The sequence below is a fragment of the Pelodiscus sinensis genome, chromosome 18 (genome assembly GCF_052426305.1).
Source record: "Pelodiscus sinensis isolate ZL-2025 chromosome 18, ASM5242630v1, whole genome shotgun sequence".
In the NCBI taxonomy this organism is placed as follows: domain Eukaryota; kingdom Metazoa; phylum Chordata; order Testudines; family Trionychidae; genus Pelodiscus; species Pelodiscus sinensis.
The window spans coordinates 30116606-30136667 of NC_143069.1; the positions used below are offsets into that span (position 1 = coordinate 30116606).

Sequence of the window (20062 nt, forward strand, 5' to 3'; positions counted from 1 at the left end):
CAACAACTTCAGCTCAAATTTGCTTAGTATTTTTTTTTAATGCTTAATTGTATCATGAGTCATGGGGGAAGCTCTCTTCAGGGAGGTTAATTCTTCGTCCAAGCCTCTTCTGCTCATGGAAGGAGCCCCAAGGCCCTTCGCCATCGGAGGAGCACCAAACCTGCCACTTTAAGACACTGGCCCAATCCCTCTGCCAGCCTCGGCACCGGTCCAAGCTGCTGGCCCAACCTCTGGGCCAATAATGGGCTTCTTAGTCCAGCATAGAAAGGTCTAACACAGCGATGGGCAACCTAGACTAAAGAGCGGTCTGCGAGAGGCCTTCCATTTCAGTGGGCCGCAAGACTGTTGTAACCAAGACACTCTGCCAAGATACAGTAGTTTTGCTGACGGTGCTGGCGTATTTAGGATTTGCGGGGGGTGCCGACCAAACCGTAGTAGCGCTGTGATTGGCTGCAGAGGGAGCGCACGGCTCTCGCAGCCACTGTTGTGTGCAATCCGCACGCACCTCCCGTCACGGGCCCTGGCTTTAAGTGCGTCACTTCAGTAACATCGGTAGGAAAGAAACGAAGCAGACGGAGACCAGTGGAACCTGGCCATCCTGCCTGTGGGCACCGGTAAACAAAATGTCTCACGGGCCACTTGTAGAACCCCGATGGGCCGCATGCAGCCTGCGGGCCACAGGATGGCTACCACTGTCTAACACAATCCAACAGCTAGAACTTGAAGCTAAACAAATTCCAACCGGATCGAAGGCGTACATTGACAAAAATCAAGGAAAAATATGAAAAACCCATAACTTGATACACTTATAAAAATGTAAATGGAAAAAAAGACTTAAATGTCCATCAAAATTATAAAAAATAAAAATTGGATTCGGCCAAGACTAGCTATACTGAAGATTAGACAGAATCTAATGGTTCCTTCTTGGTTTTGACTTCTGTGACCCCCAATATTTTTGTAGTAGAGGGGACCCCCTTCCCAATCCCCAAACAGCAGCTTATCTGTTGTGTCCCAGTCAGCGTCCTCCCATAGACTCCGAGGCAGAACAAGTGTGTGAGATCCTGGCCTCAGGAGTTGGGAAAGTCCCTCTGCCTGGTGCACTGCTTGAACCAGGCCTTCATGGGAACACAGGAACTGAAATAGGTCAGACGCAGAACTGGGACCTTGGCACCCCCCAGCTCATTGATCACGGCAGAGGGGGTGCTGAGTATTGACGGCATATGGTGGCTTCATTACGTTATTAATGAGGATTTCAGGCACTGAGCCAGCCAGCCTGCAATGTCTTCCTAGCTTTATGGGTGAGATCCAACAAACGCCGGATGAAGACCTCATGGACAACCTCACGCACGCGGGAAGGAGGTCGTGACTTCCAACCTCGGGCCACCTCTGCTTTAATACAGAGCACAACACTGGTAGGAGGTTGGGCTTCTTGGAAATAGGTAATCCAAAGCGTTCACTCGATACTTCACAAGCAAGACAATGAACGGACACTGGGAAATTGGAAGTAAGCGACTCTTTTAATCTTGCAGGGCAAAGAAAGGGGCTTGCAATTTTTTTTTATTCCTAATTTCAAGTTGAATGGAAAAGAAAAATTCCAGCAAATTGAAGTAACATTATTTTAGTTGAAACATTTGGTTTTGAGTATTTCAAAACGATTAGTGTAAAAAGTAAAACGGAAGGATCTTTCTAAACATCAAGTCATTTCCAAACAAATATCAAAATGTTTTGGCTTGATTTTGAGCATCTTTAAACATAAGACCTTTTTTTAAAAGGAAACTGGGAAACAAATCATTTTGAACCAAAAAATATGTTTTCTTTTGAGCATTTAAAAACGCTTGTATTTAAAAAACAAAACTCATGGAAATTTCAAATTGATAAACCAAAAGAATTCCCTCCCCCTCCCCAAAAAGTCAGAATGAGACACTTTATTTTTCAGATTAAAAAAACATTTTTTTCTCAAAACAATTTGGGAAAACTGATAAATCTGTGAAACTTTTTGGAGCTTCCAAAAAAAAAAAAATCTACATTTGCATTGAAAAAAAATTGGTTTAAAAAATGTCCATCCACTCCCACTCTCCGATTTCCATGTAAGTGTTCTCCGGTGTGACATAGGGGTGCGGTATTGTTAGACAAAAGGAGGGATTCACCAGCAGCCGGCGATTCTTTCATCAGCTCAGCGTCGTATCAGTGTGTTATTTATAGTTATTAGCTGTGCCCTTCAACATTCTGTGCAGCGTTGCTCTTTATACAGATGGTGCTGCCCTGTCTTACACGTTATTAGGAGCTCATGGGGGAGAGAAAGCGGGGAGATTTGAGAACTGGGGAATCGTTTGGCGTAGTGGGACAAACAGGTTAGCTGGATGTTACTTCTCAAACTAGCAGGCAGTGCTGCAGTTAGCAATGCCAACATTTCAATGGCCATTGTTAAGTTTCAGAGTTAATAACCAAAGGGGTAGTTTGGGCCTCTCCCCAGGCCAGCTTCAGGTAGACGCCAGGAAGTTCCTCTCTGCGGCACTGAGGGTGAGTCGACGCGTGGGTGACTGCCCGACGCGTGGGTGACTGCAGGAGCACGCGGATGGCAGGCCAGGGATGCTGTAGCCAGGGAGTTGCTAGAACCCCGAGTCACCTCCAAAGCCCGGGAGAGAGAGGAAGAACTGCTCAAAAAGGGGCTCTGTGGTGGTGACTTCCTTTCTAGCACTTCCCCAGGGAGCCGGACACGCTTTGGTCATGGCTAGGGTTGAGGTCGGTTTTAACCCGTGACAATGCATGGTCTGAGGGGACTGCTCCCGGTGGGTGATGTAGCCCCTACGGAGGCTTGGAAGGGAATTGAGCCCACACCAAGAACTCACCTCGGTATCAGAACAAGACTTCCCCCATGCCAGTCTGTTCCGAGTGCACATCGTACCAGCTTGGGGGGGGGGGGGCATTAGGAAAGTCACTGCTACCCCTGGTGTCTCTCTGAGCCAAGGGGGTTACTTTAGGGCTTCCCTTTCCAGGCAAGCCAGGCCCACTTTGGTATCGTTTTTCCTGGGCCCACCCCAGCCAGGCCTCCTCTCTTAGGCTGAGTGTGTTGACATGGTGCCCTCTCCAGCCGGGTCTCCTTTCCATGCGGGTGGGGTGGGGAGAACTCCTTCTGCCCCGGAGTCCCCCTTCCAGGCTGCCACGGGGCCTTCCCCACCTGGGTTCCCTTTCCAGGCAGCCATGCCGGCACCCTCGCCCGGGTCAGGTTTCTCCTTCCAGGCGCCCGCGGCGGCGGCGGTGGCAGCGGGCTCGCCGGCTTTCCAGGCGGTGTGGGTGGCCACGTGGCGCTCCAGCAGGGTGCGGTGGGAGAAGAACTTGTTGCAGATGCAGCACTGGAAGCGCTCAGGGCGGTGGGTGCGCATGTGGACGTTGAGGGAGCTCTTCTGGGTGAAGCGCTTGCAGCAGACGGAGCACTGGAAGGCCCGCACGCCTGTGTGCGTCACCATGTGCTTGAGCAGGTAGTCTCGCAGCGAGAAGGAGCGCCAGCAGATGCTGCACTGGTGGGGCTTCTCCCCTGCAAGACAGCAGCGCGGGAGGATGTGGGACTGGGAGGCAGTGCCTGGGTCAGCCAACTCAGACCCCTTCATCCACCTTCCCAGAGCCCCGTGGCTGAGCCCCAGCCCCAACCCCCCTGGTTCTGGATTCTAGGGCTCAGCATCAGACCTGACACTCCTCGATCCCCGATTTCTAGGGCAGCAACCCAGCCCGGATCCACCCTCGCGTCCTGCCCTGGCCTCTCCGCCCCGACTTCCTGGGGTTCACTGCCCCCCCCCCCGCCCAACTGGGGAAGAAATGGACCATCCACTGGAGACTGGCTTCTGTACAGAGGTAGATTTCCTCCTCTGGGACAGGGTAGGGGGTCCTCTCTCTGCAGCTCTTGGGTCCTCTCCCGAAGCCCAGAGGCCTGCTGTCCAGGAGAAGGGGGAGGAGAGCCCCTTTGGGTGACCCCAGCTGGGGTGGAGCAGACTGGCTCTCAGCCGTGGAGGGCAGGAGTTGTCTCACAGCCTGCCCAGATTCTCCAGGAGAGGACAGCGTAGAGCCTTGGCCGGGGCAGAGCACGTGGGGCAGGGACCCGCAGCCAAGTGGGACAGAGCGCTGGAGCGTCGCCGGGGCGATCCAGACCACCATGGGACCCCCAAACTCCCTGCTGGATACAGGCCCCCACCGTCCCGGCGCCATCCTGCCCTTCGGCAGCTGTGTCCAACGCGGGATCCTGTAGCACGTCCCAGGGCAGCAGGCCCTAGCGGGTAGGCAGGCTCCGCTAACGAAGAGCCAGGTCCATCCGGGAGAACTGCTTCCTATGCGGCTGGGCCTTATACAGGGTCATGTGGGCTCAGGCCGGGCAGTAAACAGGAAGGAAACGCGCCTGGGGAAAGAATTCCTCGGGGGACTTGGCTAGGAAGCCAACACCAATGGGTTTTCCCTAGGGAAGAGTCCCCAGAAGGCAGAGACAGACACCTCTGAAGGCGGGGGAGGGGAGAGGCCTACCAGGAAAGGAAACTGAGGAAGACAAGCCCTCGATGGCTCTGACAAGGCAGGCGGAAGGAGTCTCCGAGGAACTGGCTCACCAGGGTGGAAGAGAAGCAGCTGAGCTAAGGAATTCTGCCCTGTTCTGCCTGCAGGGACCTTTCCCCAGCTGCTGACAAGAGGCCCCGGCTCTGGAGGAGGGCTTGTGGTAAGAGACGGGGGACTGCCAGACAGCGGTTAGTTCAGCCTTTTCCCCCCTCCAGCGGCAGCTTGGGGCTGCAGACCTGTTTGCATCATGTTCTGCCTTTGGGTGACAAAGTTAACTGTTCAACAGCCAGCAGGCTCACAGGATTCAGACAAGGCCCACTTGGGGAAACTGAGGCAGAGACGTAATGGCGGTGCTGCCCCAGACCGCCCAGGGGCTCCCGCCGCACAGCTCTTCCCTCGCTGGGACCGCTGTCCTTGCTTTGCAGAATGGAGATGCCTCTCTAGGAGGAGACATGACTCACCGCATGGGCGCTGGACCCCAGCCCCGCCAACGAGGGTCCCTGGAACAGCCCGCCTGCTCATATAACCCACTGGTGGGTGTGTGTCACAGGTCCCTCCCCTTCTATCCCCACAACTCAGTCTGGCAGCCCTGACCTCTTAGCTTGAGAGGGCCCTGGTATGACCCTGGGGGGATGTTTATTGGCTCAGCCCCGGATTCCACCCCTGCTGAGGCGCTTCCAGCCAATCAGAGTGAGAGAATTCACTCTGCGACCCTTACCAGCTGGGGAAGGAACAAAGGGCACCTGCCCCCAGGGCCCTCCACCCCCCCAGCCCTCTTACCTGAGTGGATGAACATGTGCTTGGTGTAGTTCTTGCGGGAGCTGAAGGTCTTCTGGCAGTGGCTGCACTGGTAGGAGGGATCGGAGCAGCGGGAAGGCCCCGGGCGCTGGGCCTGCTCGCCGTGCAGGGAGCCTGTCACCATGGCGCTGGGGCTGAGCTGCACCAGGTTGGCAGCTCCGGCCTCCTGCTGGCCGCTGTAGAAGCTCTGGGCCACGCCGGGCTGCGGCAGGTGGAACTGAAAGTTGCTGGTGGTGGTGCCGGGCCCAGCGGCACTCACCTCCACCTTCAGCTCCTGCTGGATGCCCAGGGAGGAGACGAACGCCAGGCCCCGGGGCTCGGGCGCCGGGAAGCTGGCCGGGGCTGGCTTGAAGTCTCCAGCCAGCGTCCTCATGTTGGAGGCCTCCAGGCTGCAATCGGAGTGGAACTTCTCGCCCTCCCGGGCTGCCCCCTGACCAGCCTCATCGCTCTGCCAGGCCGGGATGAAGGACTCGGAGAAGACGTCCTGCCCGCTGAAGAAATCCTGCCCCTCCACGGCGGGGTAGTCCAGCTGCACCCCGTCCTTCCTGCCTGCCCCGCCGCTCCCACCTCCAGCATCTTTGGCCTCGCTGCAGCTGGGGAAGGCTCCCCCGCCGCATTCCCCAAAGCAGCTCAGCTTCCCCCGGTCCCTTTCCTCCTCCTCCTCTTCCTCATCCTTGATAATGACTGGCAAAGCGTCGGAAAGCTGGAGCCGCACTGGCTGGCGCTGCTTGCGGCTGTGGCAGCTGGGCTGAGCCTCGGCCGGATGCAGCCCGCTGTATGGCCCCTCACCATCACTGCCGGCTGCTGCCAACTCCCCCTCCGAGGCGGCCCTCTCCCTTGGCTCCCCCAGCGGCCTCTGCTGGGAAAGCAGGTCACGGAGCTTGTAGCGTACCTCCAAGGCACCCAGGAGCTTGGGGGGTTCCAGTGGGGCAGGGCCCGGAGTCTCCATCTCGCCAGGCCGGGAGGCTGGGAGGCTGACAAGGCCTGGGCTCTCCTTGGTTTGCTCCTGGGGCTTGTCAGCCAGTGGCCTGGGGATGGCAAGAGGCACAGAGGGGGGAGCTGTGGGCGGCTTGGGGCTGTGGCTCTGGGAGATGATCTGGGTGCACTCGTCGATGACCGTCTTGATCTGGAGGATGGAAGCGGCCGTCAGGATCTGCAAGGCCTCGGACTGGGCCACCACCAGGGAGCCGCTGTACATGAACTCCACCAGCTGCTGCACCACCTGGCTGGGGACCACAGCGGGCACCTCGATCTCCGAGTAGCCCAGCAGCAGCTTGTCGTGGAAGAAGGGGCTGCCGGCGGCCAGCACGCAGCGGTGGGCCCGCAGCGTGGCCTCGTGGATGTGCACCGTCACGTCGCAGAAGTGCCCGCCCAGGCGCTGCCCGTTCAGCGTCTCCAGCAGGGACTTGCTGAAGTTCTGCAGGTGGATGTAATGGACGGCCTCCGCCATGGCTGCTTCGATCCAGGCCAAATGGGCAAGCGGAGGGGAGGGGGGGGGCGGAGTGTGTCTGTATCAGGGGAGAGCTCAGGGTTCACCGGAGGATTAGACACACATCAATGGCACATGGAGAACCCTGGGGGTGGAAATGTCATGAGATGCTGCAGAGGGGGGAGCTGGGCTGCAGGGACGTGCTTCATGCAAAACCTGAAAGAGAGAGACAAGGGACAGCAGCTGCTGGGGGGTTGTCAATGGCCTGTGATATCAGTCAAGATCTGGTGTCACTCAGGTCTCAAACTCCATGACTTTAGCACAGCTGCCTCTTGCCCAGCTAGCCCCCGCTCTGTCTAGCACCTTACATGTCTCTCCTCCTCCGGAGACCATCCCAGCCCTCAGCTGACACGCAGCAAGGAAAGGCGGGGTGCATGCTGCGTGCTGTGTTTGAAGAGCAAGGCCGCTCGTGGAAAGGGGTGAGCGAGATGTGAGCGATTTGAAAGGGCTGAGTCCAGAGTGAATGGTCCAGAGCGAAAGTTAGTATCAACACCAGCCTTAGCTTAGTGATACGGCTATATGCTCGGGGGGGAGAGCTAGAGGTTGGCTGATCTAATTCCCTTCCTCTAAGACCAGTAGAGTTTGGCTGGTATAAGCTGAATCCGTGCTAGGAGCGCTCTGCCAGTACAGGCTGTGCAGCCTAGTGGAGAGACATCGAGACTAAGGACACTTGGGTTTAATTCCCGGCTCAGCTGGGCGACACTCGGCCCCCATCCCTGTGTCACAGATTGGGATAATGAGACGGACTTTCTCTGCAATGCGCTTCCCCATGCCAAGCACTGCACCAGACAGGAGTGGTGGCGCCAGCTGATCGGAGGTAGCTGCAGTGTCTCTTCAGCCTCCCAGGGCGAGAATCTGCTCCGCTTCCTCCTTCCCACTCGCAGGAGGGACGGTTGAGTCCCGTGGGAAGCAGGGGAGCCCCCGGACGCAACCGGCAAAGGAACCAGCCTGACGTGCCTTGCTGGGCTCATTAAATCCCAAGGGGTTTGAGCCAAAGGCAGGTGTCGGCGGGCGGGACAGGTGAGGTCCTCGGTCCCCCCCCGGCACTCTAGCTCCTGCCCTGAGAACCCGGGTGTCCTGGATCCCCGCGATCTAGCCCCCCTGTGTCCTAGGTCCCCCCCCCGCATTCTAACTCTAGCTCCTCTAGCCCCCCCAACATCCCTCCCAGCCCAGAGCCAGGAACCCGGGTGTCCTGGCTCCCAGCCCCCCCCCCCCCGCACTCTCCCTCCTTGTGCTCTAGCCCCCCCCCCCGAGAACCCGGGTGTCCTGGCTCCCAGCCCCCCCCCGCGCTGCCCCCCCCCATCTCCCCCCCCCCCCGCAGTTCCCCTCCTTGTGCTCTAGCCCCCCGAGAACCCAGGGGTCCTGGCTCCCAGCCCCGCCCAACCGCGCTGTAACCCCCCCCCCCTTGAGCCAGGAACCCAGGACTCCTGGTTCCCCTCCCCCCCCCCACGTCAGGCAGGGTCAGGTGAGGGGCGGGGCCTGCCAGGGGCGGGGCTTATCGGGCCGGTGGGCGTGGCCAGACGGTCCCTGGCGAGGGCGGGGCCCCGCGGGGAGGAGGCGGGGGGGCGGGGCTCCGTGAGCGGGGGCGGGGCCTCACTCACCTCCCCGGGGCCCCTCCGGGACCCGCCGGGCCTTTCCCTTCCGCGACCCGGAACCGCCCCGCCGCCCCGCTTCCGCCCGTCGAGTCACTTCCGGGTTGAGGCGGGCCTCGACTAAGCGAGCGGCCTAGAGCGGCGGGCCCGCGGCTCCCAGGCCGGAAGTGACGGCGGGACGCACCATCGAGAGCGGAAGTGCGGGGGTAGCCGGGCAGGTCATAGAGAGGCCTCTCGGGGGAGAGAGCGGCTCCATGAGGCGGGACCTCCAGAGTTGGCTCCTCTGGGGGAGGGGTTGGATTCTCCAGCCCCCCTCTGGCCCCGCCCCCGAGGAGCCTCCTCCCTGGGGGGGCGGGTATTTTTGTCCTTCTCTCCACCCAGTCATAGAGTTGCCAGATGGTTTAACAAAAAATACCCCCCCCCCAAAAAAAAAACCCGCCGGGAAAAAATTCTGTTGAGGAAAAAAAAAAAAAAAAGGTCCCTGCGCCTTTAAATGCCCTCGCTCCTTGCTCCCCCCCCCCCCCAGATGTGGCGGGGGATAAATGTCCCCGGTGGGGTTCTGTCCGAGGAAAGCCGAGAATATCGAACCCGGACGTGACATTTTACGTGTCTGGTATTTTCTGGGTTTTCTTTGCCGAATAGAAGGCAAACTGTCCGGGTGAAAACCGGACACGGGGCACCCCTACACCCAGACAAAAAGGGGGGGAATGGCTGAAAACAAAGGGACTAACCCCAATTATTGCATTTCTGGGCAGAAAAATAATTTAACATTTTTGGAAATCATCAACCCCTTAGTGCCCATTTTGAAGATAATCTGGGGCCCACACGCGGCCGTGACAGGTTCATGGGGGACCCCGCTTGAAGTCCAGTTTTAAGGTGGGCCGCCTGTCCAGGAAGCCCTGCCCTGCACCTCCTCTGGTTGTTTGCAGCTGAGGGGTTTATTTTGGCAGGCGTCTGAAAGGGGGGCCGTGTTAGTCTGTCATAGAAACAGCTTAAAAAACAACTAACTGTCCTGCGGCGCCCTTAGAGACTAACAAAGACTAACATGATCCCTTAGATGGGATCATGAGCTTTCGAGAGCACAACCCACTTCGTCAGAGGACTGGAGTTTAAGGGGTCCGGGTTCCAAATAAATAGCAGAGAAAGAGAGGGGATGGGGAAGGAAAGGAAAGTAGAAAAAAATGAGAAAAGAATAGTCAATTGGTGTGTCCAAGCTAAATGAAGCTGATAGAGTGGGATCTTAGTGCTGACCCAGCATGGCTGTGCTTATCAATGGGACACATCCGGCTCAACTAATTAGCCTCATTTACATGGGTCCGATATTTGACAGGTATTTTTTTCTGCTGTTCTATGTATCTCTTGCTTTCTGTTAGTTCCATTCCAATTCATCTGATGAAGTGGGAAAGCTCATGATTCTATATATTTTCGTTAATCTCTAAGGGTATGTCTACACTGCATTCCTAGTTCGAACTAGGGATGCAAATGGAGACAATCGAACTAGTTAATGAAGCGGGGATTTAAATATCCCGCGCTTCATTAACATGATCTCGCCGGCGCGCTAGTTCAAATCACAGCTGATTCGAACCAGGAAGTGCGCGCCGGGACGTGTTAGTTCCAACTAAAGCCCTTAGTCCGAACTAATGTTACTCCTCAAAAAATGAGGAGTAACATTAGTTCGGACTAAGGGCTTTAGTCCGAACTAACGTGTCCCGGCGCGCACTTCCTGGTTCCAATCAGCTGTGATTCGAACTAGCGCGCCGGCGAGATCATGTTAATGGAGCGCGGGATATTTAAATCCCCGCTTCATTAACTAGTTCGATTGTCTCCATTTGCATCCCTAGTTCGAACTAGGGATGCAGTGTAGACATACCCTAAGGTACCATGGGATTATTAATTGTTTTGAAAGTTACAGATGAACATGGTGACCGCTCTGAGACTTTTAATGGAGCAATCCTTGCCAGAGGATGTGGTGAAGGCTAGGACTTTAACTTTAAAAGCGCTAGATAGATTCATGGAGGTTAGGTCCATCGATGGCCATAAGCCAGGACGGGTACGGATGGTGTCCCTAGCCTCTGTTTGTCTGGAGGTGGGTGACAAGAGAGGGATCCTGTGAGGATTACCTGTCGTGTTCCCTTTCTCTGGGACATCTGGTATTGGCCACTGTCAGCAGACAGGATACTGGGCTGGATAGACTGTTGGTCTGACCCAGTATGGCCATTCTTATGTAATATCCAACCTAGGCCTCCCCCCCTGTAACTTGAGACCACTGCTCCTTGTTCTGTCACCTGTCACCATTGAGAACAGCCTCTTTCCAGCCTCTTTGGAACCTCCCTTCAGGAAGTTGAAGGCTGCTATGAAATCCCCCCTCACTCTTCTGTTCTGCAGACTAAATAAACCCAAATCCCTCAGCCTCTCCTCACAGGTCATGTGCTCCAGCTCCTGAATCATTTTAATTGTCCTCCACTGAACCCTCTTCAATGCATTCACATCCTTTTTGTAGTGGGGGGCCCCCCAGAACTGGACACAATACTCCAGATGTGGCCTCCCCAGTGCCGAATAAAGGGGAATAATCACTTCTCTAGATATGTTGGCAATGCGCCTCCTAATGCACCTCATTATGCCATTAGACTTCTTGGCTACAAGGGCCCATTGTTGACTCACATGCAGCTTCTCATCCACTGTAACCCCCAGGTCCTTTTCTGCCGAACTGCTACTTAGCCAGTCGGTCCCCAGCCTGTAACAATACTTGGGATTCTTCTGTCCCAAGGGCAGGACTCTGCACTTGTCCTTGTTGAATCTCATCAAATTTCTTTTGGCCCAGTCCTCCATTTTGTCTCGGTTGCTCTGGACCCTTTCTCTACCCTCCAACGTATCTACCCCCTAGCTTAGTGTCATCCGCAAACTTGCTGAGGGTGCAATCCATCCCCTCATCCAGGTCATTAATAAAGAGCTTGAACAAAACTGTCCATAGAACCAATCTTTGGGGCACTCCACTTGAAACCGACTGCCAGCCAGATGTAGAGCCATTGATCACTACCCATTGAGCCATGAGCCCGACAAGCTACCCAGGTTTCTATCCACTTTACAGTCCCTTTATCCAATCCATACTTCCTTAACTTGCTGGCAAAAATATTGTGGGAGACCGGATCAAAGTCAAGGTAGATCATGTCCACCGACTTCCCCATGTCCACAGAGCCATTTACCTCATCGTAGAAGGCAATCGGGTTGGTCAGGCACGACTTGCCCTTGGTGAATCCATGTTGACTGTTCCGGATCACTTTCCTCTCCTGCAAGTGCTTCAAAATGGATTCCTTGAGGATCTTCTTCATGATTTTTCCGGGGACTGAGGTGAGGCTGACTGGTCTATGGTTCCCTGGATTGTCCTTCTTCCCTTTTTTAAAGATGGACACTACATTTGCCTTTTTCCAATTGTTCGGGATCTCCCCGACCTTGAGTTTTCAAAGATAATGGCTTTTGCTGATGTCCTTCATCCATATCTCTCACACATTCCTCTCTCTTGTACAACAAAAACATGAACGAGGATTTACAAACAAAATAATAATAAAAAAAAGCAAATCATGACATGTTTCCACTATGTTATATTATAATGGCTACTGTAAAAACAAAATAATCCAAGTCTATTTCTACAATACTTCTAAATCAAATAATTCAAAATCATTTCTATAACAATAGCAACTATAAAAATCTAAATCTAGTTCTACTTCAAAATAATTTTAAAAAATATTAAAACTTGAATGCTTAAAATATCACTACAAATAAGAAATAAGACTTTCTACAAGACCTCTGCCCCCTTCCTGTCAGTAGCACGGCTGGGGCTGGGAGATGTGTGTGGGGGGGTCTGGGTTTGTGCCCAGAGTTTGACACTGACACCGTGGGGATCTGTGCAGGTGCCGGGACGGATGGCCAGGGCCGGACTCCTGCTGCTGCCCCTTCTCCTCTGCTTCGGGCCAGAGACCGCCGGGAGCATCAACCCAGATGCGCTTAGAGTGATCGTGGATTATGTGAATCTGTGAGTGACCGGCCTGGGGTTCTCTCTTCCCGTCCCTGCCCCTGTCGCCCAATGGGGACGAGCAGCAGGGAATGGCCCTGGCTGTGTCCCTCCAGCTGGCAGGCTGGCCCGGCAGGTCAGGGAGCCCCACAGTGCCTGGCTCTGCCCAGACCCTGCCTGAGAGCAGGGGGCTGCTACCGTGCCAGGCTCTAGAGACACTGAAATGAGGGCTGAGAGCAGCCAACCTGGCAGGGATGCCCCATCCTCTGCATTAGATCATACCCCATCTCCATTCTAGGGGTGATTCTGGGGGCCCTGGGGAGAGGAAGCCCAGAAGAAGTAAGAACATCAGCATGACTATGCTGAGGTCAGACCAAAAGTCCATCTAGCCCAGGATTCTGTCTTCCATCAGTGGCCGATGCCAGGTGCTCCAGAGGGAATGAACAAAACAGGGACTCATCAGGTGATTCCTTCCCTGTCACCCATTCCCAGCTTCTGACAAACAGAGACACCATTCCTACCCATCCTGGCTAATAAGTATTGAGGGACAGATCCTCCATGAATTTATCTAGCACTTTTTTGAATCCTGTTTTAATGTTGACCTTCACCACATGCTCTGGCGAGGAGTTCCACAGGTTGACTGTGTGCTGCGTGACAAAATGCTGCCTTGTGTTTGTTTCACATCTACTGCCTCTTCATTTCATTGGGTGATGCCTCGTTCTTGTCCTACGAGGAGTAAACAATACCTTTATTATTTATTTATAAATGATCTAGAGAAAGGGGTAAACAGTGAGGTGGCAAAATTTGCAGATAATACCAAACTGCTCAAGGTAGCTCAGATCAAAGCAGACTGGGAAGAGCTTCACAAAGATCTCACCAAACTAAGTGATCAGGCAACAAAATGGCAAATGAAATATAATGTTGATAAGTGTAAAGTAATGCACATTGGAAAAAATAATCCCAACTATATATACAATAGGATGTGAACTAATTTAGCTACAGCTACTCAAGAGAGAGATCTTGGAGTCATTGTGGATAGTTCTCTGAAAACGTCCACTCAGTGTGCAGCGGCAGTCAAAAAAGCAAATAGAATGTTAGGAATCAGCGAATATCTTATTGCCTCTATAAAACTATAGGACGCCCACATCCTGACTACTGCGTCCAGATGTGGTCACCTCCTCTCAAAAAAGATCTTTTGGCATTGGAAAAGGTTCAGAAAAGGGCAACAAAAATGATGAGGGGTTTGAAACGGGTCCATATGAAGAGAGATTAAAAAGACTTGGACTTTTCGGCTTAGAAAAGAGGAGACTAAGGGGGGATATGATAGAGGTGTATAAAATCATGACTGGCGTGGAAAGAGTGAGTAGGGAAAAGTTATTTACTTATTCCCACAATATAAGAACTAGGGGTCACCATGGGTACGTCTAGACTACAGGCTTCTGTCGACAGAAGTTTTGTCGACAGATACTGTCGACAAAACTTCTGTCGACAAAGAGCGTCTAGACTACATTGAGTTCTGTCGACAAAGCAAGCTGCTTTGTCGACATGGTAGTGTAGACGCAAAGGACAGTTTACATTCAATAACACCTTCTGTCGACAGAACTTCAGCGGTAGTGTAGACGCAGGTATAGTTTTGTTGACAAAAGTCCACTTTTGTCAACAAAACTCTGTAGTCTAGACACACCCCATATTAAATGAATAGGCAGCAGGTTAAAACAAACAAAAGGAAGTTTTTCTTCACTTAGCACACAGTTAACCTGTGGAACTCCATGCCAAGGGATGTGGTGAAGCCTAGGACTTTAACAGGGTTCAAAAAAGAGCTAGATAGATTCATGGAGGTTAGGTCCATCAATGGCTATTAGCAGGACTCGCCAAGCGGCGGCAAGTCCCGCTCGCCAGCCGCGCGATTTCGTGTGGTTCTGCACTCTGCACATGTGCTGATCGTTCTGCACATGCACAGATCTCTCTGTGCCAGCTCTTCTGGGTTGTAATCTACTCACCACGGGTGAGTAGATTATATTATTTGTCGAGCCCTGGCTATTAGCTAGGATGGGTAGGAATAGTGTCCCTGGCCTTTGTTTGTGTGGAGATGGATGACAAGGGAGGGATCACATGATGATTACCTGTGGTGCTCCCTTCCTCTGGGGCATCTGGTATTGGCCACTGTTGGCAGACAAGATACTGGGCTAGATGGACCTTAGGTCTGACCCAGTATGGCCGATCTTATGTTCTTTATGTTCATTCTGGGAAATGTGGGAGGAGAAGGAGCCCAGAGCTGAGATGTTTTATTTAGGACCTATTCCTCCTCCTCCTCCTTTTGCTTGGCACCTGCCGGCTCACATGGTGACCTCTGACCCCTCTGTGTTGTGCCCTCTTTCAGTAATGGGGGAGTTAACAAGCAATACGCCTTCGCTGCCGCACTGCCCCATGGCACTTGCAGCAATCCTCAGGATGTGTCCACCTATCTGCCCCGGGACCAGCTAGCAGACATGAGACAGAAGATCCGCCAGTTTGGAGACCTGTACAACCCGCCCCGTGGGAACATCGTGGCCGCCCGGCCGAAGAACGTGGTCACCCCCAAGGGGAACTACACGGAGCACAGCGAGTGGCGTCTGCTCCATGGAGATCAGAACAGCCTCGTGGCCCAGCTGAAAGCCAGGACCTATGGCCAGAACAGCTGCCTCATCTTATTCACCTTCAACTCACCCTGCTCTGCCAAGTGTCTGCGTGAGGCCGGGCGCGCCAACATCGTGCAGATGACCAGCGACGCCTTCCGCCCCCTCGACAGCAACTACAAGGCCTTCGTCTTCCAGCAAATATTCAACTATGACCTGAAGCCTGAAGTGACCCGCCAGGCCCTGCTACAGGCCTGGCACCGACTGCACGATGTCCCCTTGCTGCGCTGTGACAACAACGGCTGCAAGGACTGCGCGGTAGCGGAGCCTCAGAACAACCCCTGCCTGGCAGGGAAGAGGTAGATGATGAAGCAGAGCCAGGAACCTGTCACCTGCTAAGATATATCTTTCCTATCCTATCCTTTTCTTGAGATATTTAACGGTATGCCAGTAATGCAAGGCCTACAGGACCTCATGTATCCTGTATGAATCAGCTTTAGCAAGAGCAGTGTGATAAGTACAGGGTTAAGATTGATTTCTTTTATTTTTCGTGTTTTTCTTGAGAGATGCATTGCAGAAGGGTTGTGAAAGGCCTTTGCAGGTAAAACTTACAGTAGATTCGTGACCAGTACTCAATATTGCAGGAATAAACATAAATCAAACATGCGAAGTGCAGGAAAACTTGAGAGATCAGGTTTCTTGGTACCTAACCGCAGTATTTCCCGCCCTTTTCTTTGTTCAGTCCAAGAATCATAGAATGATAGAACACTAGGACTGGAAGGGACCGCGAGAGGTCATCGAATCCAGTCCCCTGCCCTCATGGCAGGACCCAGTTCTGTCTAGACTAGTGGTTCCCAATCTTTTCGGCATCACGCCCCCTTTTTGATTTTTCAGAATCCCTCACACCCCCAAATAGCAGCAAAACTTGTTGAGCAAAAAAAAAAAAAAAGATCACATGACTATGAAAGTCTATTAGGTAATTAAGATCTGCACACTTAGATAAGTCCAGTTTTATAACATAGATTTTGTTCATGTTATCCACAGAGGAGATTCAATTAATCTGGATACTCAGTGCTATATTCTTTGTAATATTTGCCACAGTGATTCCCGTGATAATAAAGCTTATTTTAATTGCATTTCCTGATTTGAAGTGTGACTGTCACTCGGCACCTGCACACCCTCCTGACGGGGAATCTTATTGTTTCAGCAGCTTGTAACCTGGGATAGGGAGGACAAACTTAGAATCTCTGATAAGTTTGAGCCTTATCCACCTAAAATGTCACTATAGTTCCTTCCCAGATTACAAACTGCGGGGGGTTCGCTCCACCACTGGCCTTTCTCTGGCTGGGTGAGTGGAAAAGAAACACGTCCCAACCAGGCTGCAAGCTACAATCTAGAACCAACCCCATTCCGTGTGCCCCCGCTCTAGAACCCCAATCCACAAGAGTGCTCCAATCTAGAAGAGTGTTCCCTGTAAGCGAGGTGCTTGTGCTGCAGCTCAGGAGAGATTCGAATGCTGCCCCACTGATTAGCAAGTGCCCACTGTTAGTTTTTTTTTGTTTCTATTGGTGGTGCCCATTTCAACATGCTTCGGTGCACATAAAATTTTTATTCCACACATGGATGGAAAATATTAGAGGGAACATTGATCTAGAACCATATTCTCGGGCAAGCGTTAATCTAGAACCTGGCACATGATCACAATCCAACCTAGAACCCCTAAGAGGATGTTCCAGTCTAGAACCCCATTCCTGGATGTGCTAAAATCTCCAAGCTAGAGCCCATTGGTGTGTGAGTGCCAATGCAAAAAACACTTCCCTTCTCCGGTTGTTCTCTGGCCAAGAACACCATTCCCTGGCTTTGTCCAGTTCTGGGCTGCCCCTCTCCCCAAGTCTGCTCCAATCCAGAATTGCCACCCCCAGAGTGCGCATCATGATGTATTCTAAACCTTCATCCCCTGCCCTCTGTGTCCAGCTCCAAATAAGAACATGACCCCCATCCCTGGAACATCAATCTAGAACCCACATTCACCAGAACACCACTCTAGAACCCACATCCACCCAGCATTCCAATCTAGAACCCAGCCTCCATCCCTGCAGAAGGCCGGGACAGGGGGTAAGGGAAGGTGGCTGGTGACTGTATCCTGGGGCTGGATCTGATGGGGGAGCCCTTTACTCAGATGGTGGGGCAGATTCCTGGGCATGGCCAATAGCCAAGGTGGGGCCATGGGGATCTCAGTGCATGGAGCTCCATCAAGGGGGGCTGCTTTGGGCTTGTTCCATTCTGCGGGTGCCACTTTTTGCCAAGTCTCTGCCTTGTGATTGCTGCCAATAAAGCTTGAGAGCATCCTGCAGCCTGACATCTCTGTCAGTTGCCGGGTCTCCCATCTCCATTTATATGCCTGGGGGTCTCACGTCATCCCGTGGGGGTGCTGAGTCTCCAAGGGCAGCCCCTTGTCAGGGCTGGTTCCCTGCTGGCAGCTTATGGCACAGATTGAGTTGTACTGGGTCCAGGAGTTCCTCTCTCCACCTCTAGAACTCCCATCCCCACTCCCTGGGTGGGGATCCCCTGAGCAGACAGCCCGGATCCCCAGGGGTGGGGCACAGAGCTAGCAATGGGGGACAGAGGCCCCAGCCCCACGCTCTGCTCCCCTAGAAGACAGGAGCTGCGCCTGGGAACCAAACCCCCATTTTAGAGTTCCCAGAAGGCAGCTCCCCCCGCAAACTCCTTGACTCCCAGAAGGGACCCTCCCCGCTGGGCGAGACTGAGACGACTCTTCTGGTGTCAGGGCTCGGAAAACTCTCCATTTACTCAGATAATCCTGAAATTTGCTGTGGTGCAAGAGGGGCTGGGGTTAGGTAAGTGACCCACCTTTGGAGCCCTTTCACCATGGGGTTCCCAAGGTACAGCCCGCCCATGACCAGCTTCTCTTAAGATGTTCTATGGTGCAGTTGTGTTCCTCTGTCATGCTGTCTGCGTTGCTGCTGATCTCTGGACAGACTGTGAGGAAGCGGGGCACAAACCCTGAATTGGCTGGGAGCGCTGTAATTTCACTGCTCCGCTTCCCCCCCGTGACAGCTCATGACCCTATATAGTTGTGGGAGTCTCTCCGGTGCCACAGGACTACTCACTGTATTTAAAGTTACAGACGAACATGGGTACCCCCTAAGACAAATATTCAGGTTACTCCCAGTCCCAAGGAATAAGTCCCTCATCGCAGGTCAGAGACACCTTCAATCTTACACCAAAGAAAAAGCTGGTAGACAGCTCCATAGTAAATGACATATGGAGTGATTAACAAGGAAAAGATACAGCAAAGTCAGGATTTGGTTGTCCCAGGACTGTGGGAAGTGCTGGGAATTTGATTGTTTCTCATAAAATGACAAGGGACTGGTCTGGTAGCAGGGATGGTTATACTGCAGAATGACCACATGGGGGCAGCAAGGAGTCAGAGATGGGCACCAGGACAGCTATAATGCCATAGGGCCAGCTGGGGCTCAGAGGTGGAGAAAGAAACAGATATCTACTGTATATTTCAGAGAGTGTGTCTGTGTGTCTGCATGGCCCAGCTGGGTCTGCTGCAGCTGCAGCAGCCATGGAGAGATGCTTCTTACCTGGCCCCAAGCTGCTGGGGTAAGAGAAGGTTGGGGTGGGCCTCTCTCTCTGGGCCAGCGTGCCTACTGAACCCCGCATCCCCAGGGCAATGATTTCAATGAAGAAAAACAAAACGTGTTTGAGTTAAGGACCCGAGCAACGCCGGATAAATCTAGTTAATATTAAGGCTGTGCGATGGGACATTGTCACAAGGGGGCGCTGTGATCCTGTTGATCATGCTGTATCACACTACCCATTTTGTTCAGTATTCACAGAACAAAAGAGTCTTTCACAGTATCTTAAATATACCTTTAACATGTTTATTGCACTCAATTCAAGAGCACTATCTGTATATGTATATTTAGTATTAAGCAATTAAAACAGCATTAAAAACATTAAAAGGCCTCCACAAGCATTAAAAGGCATTAAATACAATATTTAAATTGAATAATTAACAATTTACATCTAATCCTTAACCCAGGCTCACAGCAACACATCCACGAGAAGCACCAGAGTGCCCAGGGGCAGTTCCGGCTCCATGTTGCAGAGAGCTGTGGTGTCCTGAATGAGGGCAACCAGACCAAGCAGAGACAAAATGCTTTGTTGTCCCTCATCGAGGTAGGCAAGCAAGCAGGGAAAGCTGAGAGCTGGCTGTCCAGGAGGGTCCCTTTAAGCACAGGCCTCAGATAGCCTCAGGCAGAAGCCACACAAAGTAACTCCTGATCTGATACCCTGCTGGACCTGGTTCCAGCCGGCCTTAAATACGATTCAGCGTCCACTCAGTGTAGACGTGCTATTCCAAAATAGCAAAACGCTATTTCGAAATGCATTTTGTGTGTAGACGCATTATTTCGAATTAACTATTTATTTCTTAGATATTTCAAAATAATGCTGTAGTGGAGACATACCTTAAGTGCCATAGGACTACTCATTGTTTTGAAAGTTACAGACAAGCAGGGTGACCTCTCTGAGACTTTTTAATAGAACAACCCTTGCCTACTTGTCGGAGGATGTGGTGAAGGCCAGGACTTTAACAGGGTTCAGAAAAGAGCTAGATAGATTCCTGGAGGTTAGGTCCATCAATGGCTTGTTAGCCGGGATAGGCAGGAATGGTTCCCTAGCCTCTGTCAGGGGCTGGAAGTGGATGACAGGGGAAGGATCGTGTGAGGATTCCCTGTTGTGTTCCCTCCTCCTGGGGCATCTGGCAGTGGCCACTGTCGGCAGACAGGGCACTGGGCTAGATGGACCTTTGGTCTGACCCAGTGCGGCCGTTCTTATGTTCTTATGTTCAATTGATTAGTCATCTACCTACAGAATTGGAACGTCTTCAGGCTAGAAGGTGTGGAGCGCTGGCCTGATCTTCTGATCTGTGACCCTGTCATGGCTACCTTGGGACTCACTACAGGTAAAATGACCCTAGTGTGCAAGA

At 52.9% G+C, this 20062-nt stretch overlaps 2 protein-coding genes across 10 annotated transcripts; one reads left to right on the forward strand and one right to left on the reverse strand.

Moving 5' to 3' along the window:
- Positions 1-1498: 1498 nt before the first annotated feature.
- ZBTB45 (zinc finger and BTB domain containing 45) lies at positions 1499-8562 on the reverse strand. Of its 3 annotated transcripts, none has more exons than XM_075915177.2 (3): positions 8425-8562; positions 5317-6979; positions 1499-3535 (listed from the first exon to the last, which is right to left on the reverse strand). In XM_075915177.2, the coding sequence occupies exons 2-3, from the start codon at positions 6782-6784 to the stop codon at positions 3057-3059; spliced, it is 1947 nt and encodes a 648-aa protein (XP_075771292.2). In that variant the 5' UTR covers positions 6785-6979; positions 8425-8562; the 3' UTR covers positions 1499-3056. The 3 variants fall into 3 exon arrangements, with proteins under 3 accessions (XP_075771292.2, XP_075771293.2, XP_075771295.2); XM_075915178.2 differs by lacking the exon at positions 8425-8562 and adding an exon at positions 7571-7708; XM_075915180.2 differs by lacking the exon at positions 8425-8562 and adding an exon at positions 7132-7513.
- On the forward strand, positions 7707-16175 carry LOC102461190 (uncharacterized). Of its 7 annotated transcripts, none has more exons than XM_075915206.2 (3): positions 7707-7843; positions 12324-12445; positions 14805-16175. In XM_075915206.2, exons 2-3 carry the CDS (start codon positions 12336-12338, stop codon positions 15400-15402), a joined length of 708 nt encoding a protein of 235 aa, XP_075771321.2. In that variant the 5' UTR covers positions 7707-7843; positions 12324-12335; the 3' UTR covers positions 15403-16175. The 7 variants fall into 7 exon arrangements, with proteins under 7 accessions (XP_075771321.2, XP_075771322.2, XP_075771323.2 ...); XM_075915207.2 differs by lacking the exon at positions 7707-7843 and adding an exon at positions 8492-8613; XM_075915208.2 differs by lacking the exon at positions 7707-7843 and adding an exon at positions 8510-8633.
- The last annotated feature ends 3887 nt before the right edge of the window (positions 16176-20062 follow it).

Excerpts from the sequence above, each read along its gene's own strand:
- LOC102461190 (XM_075915206.2), top strand. The coding sequence starts at position 12,336 with ATGGCCAGGGCCGGACTCCTGCTGCTGCCCCTTCTCCTCTGCTTCGGG. Across the intron at positions 12,446-14,804 it reads ATCGTGGATTATGTGAATCT|TAATGGGGGAGTTAACAAGC; the intron begins GTGAGTGACCGG and ends GCCCTCTTTCAG.
- ZBTB45 (XM_075915177.2), bottom strand. The coding sequence starts at position 6,784 with ATGGCGGAGGCCGTCCATTACATCCACCTGCAGAACTTCAGCAAGTCC. Across the intron at positions 3,536-5,316 it reads GCACATGTTCATCCACTCAG|GGGAGAAGCCCCACCAGTGC; the intron begins GTAAGAGGGCTG and ends GCTGTCTTGCAG.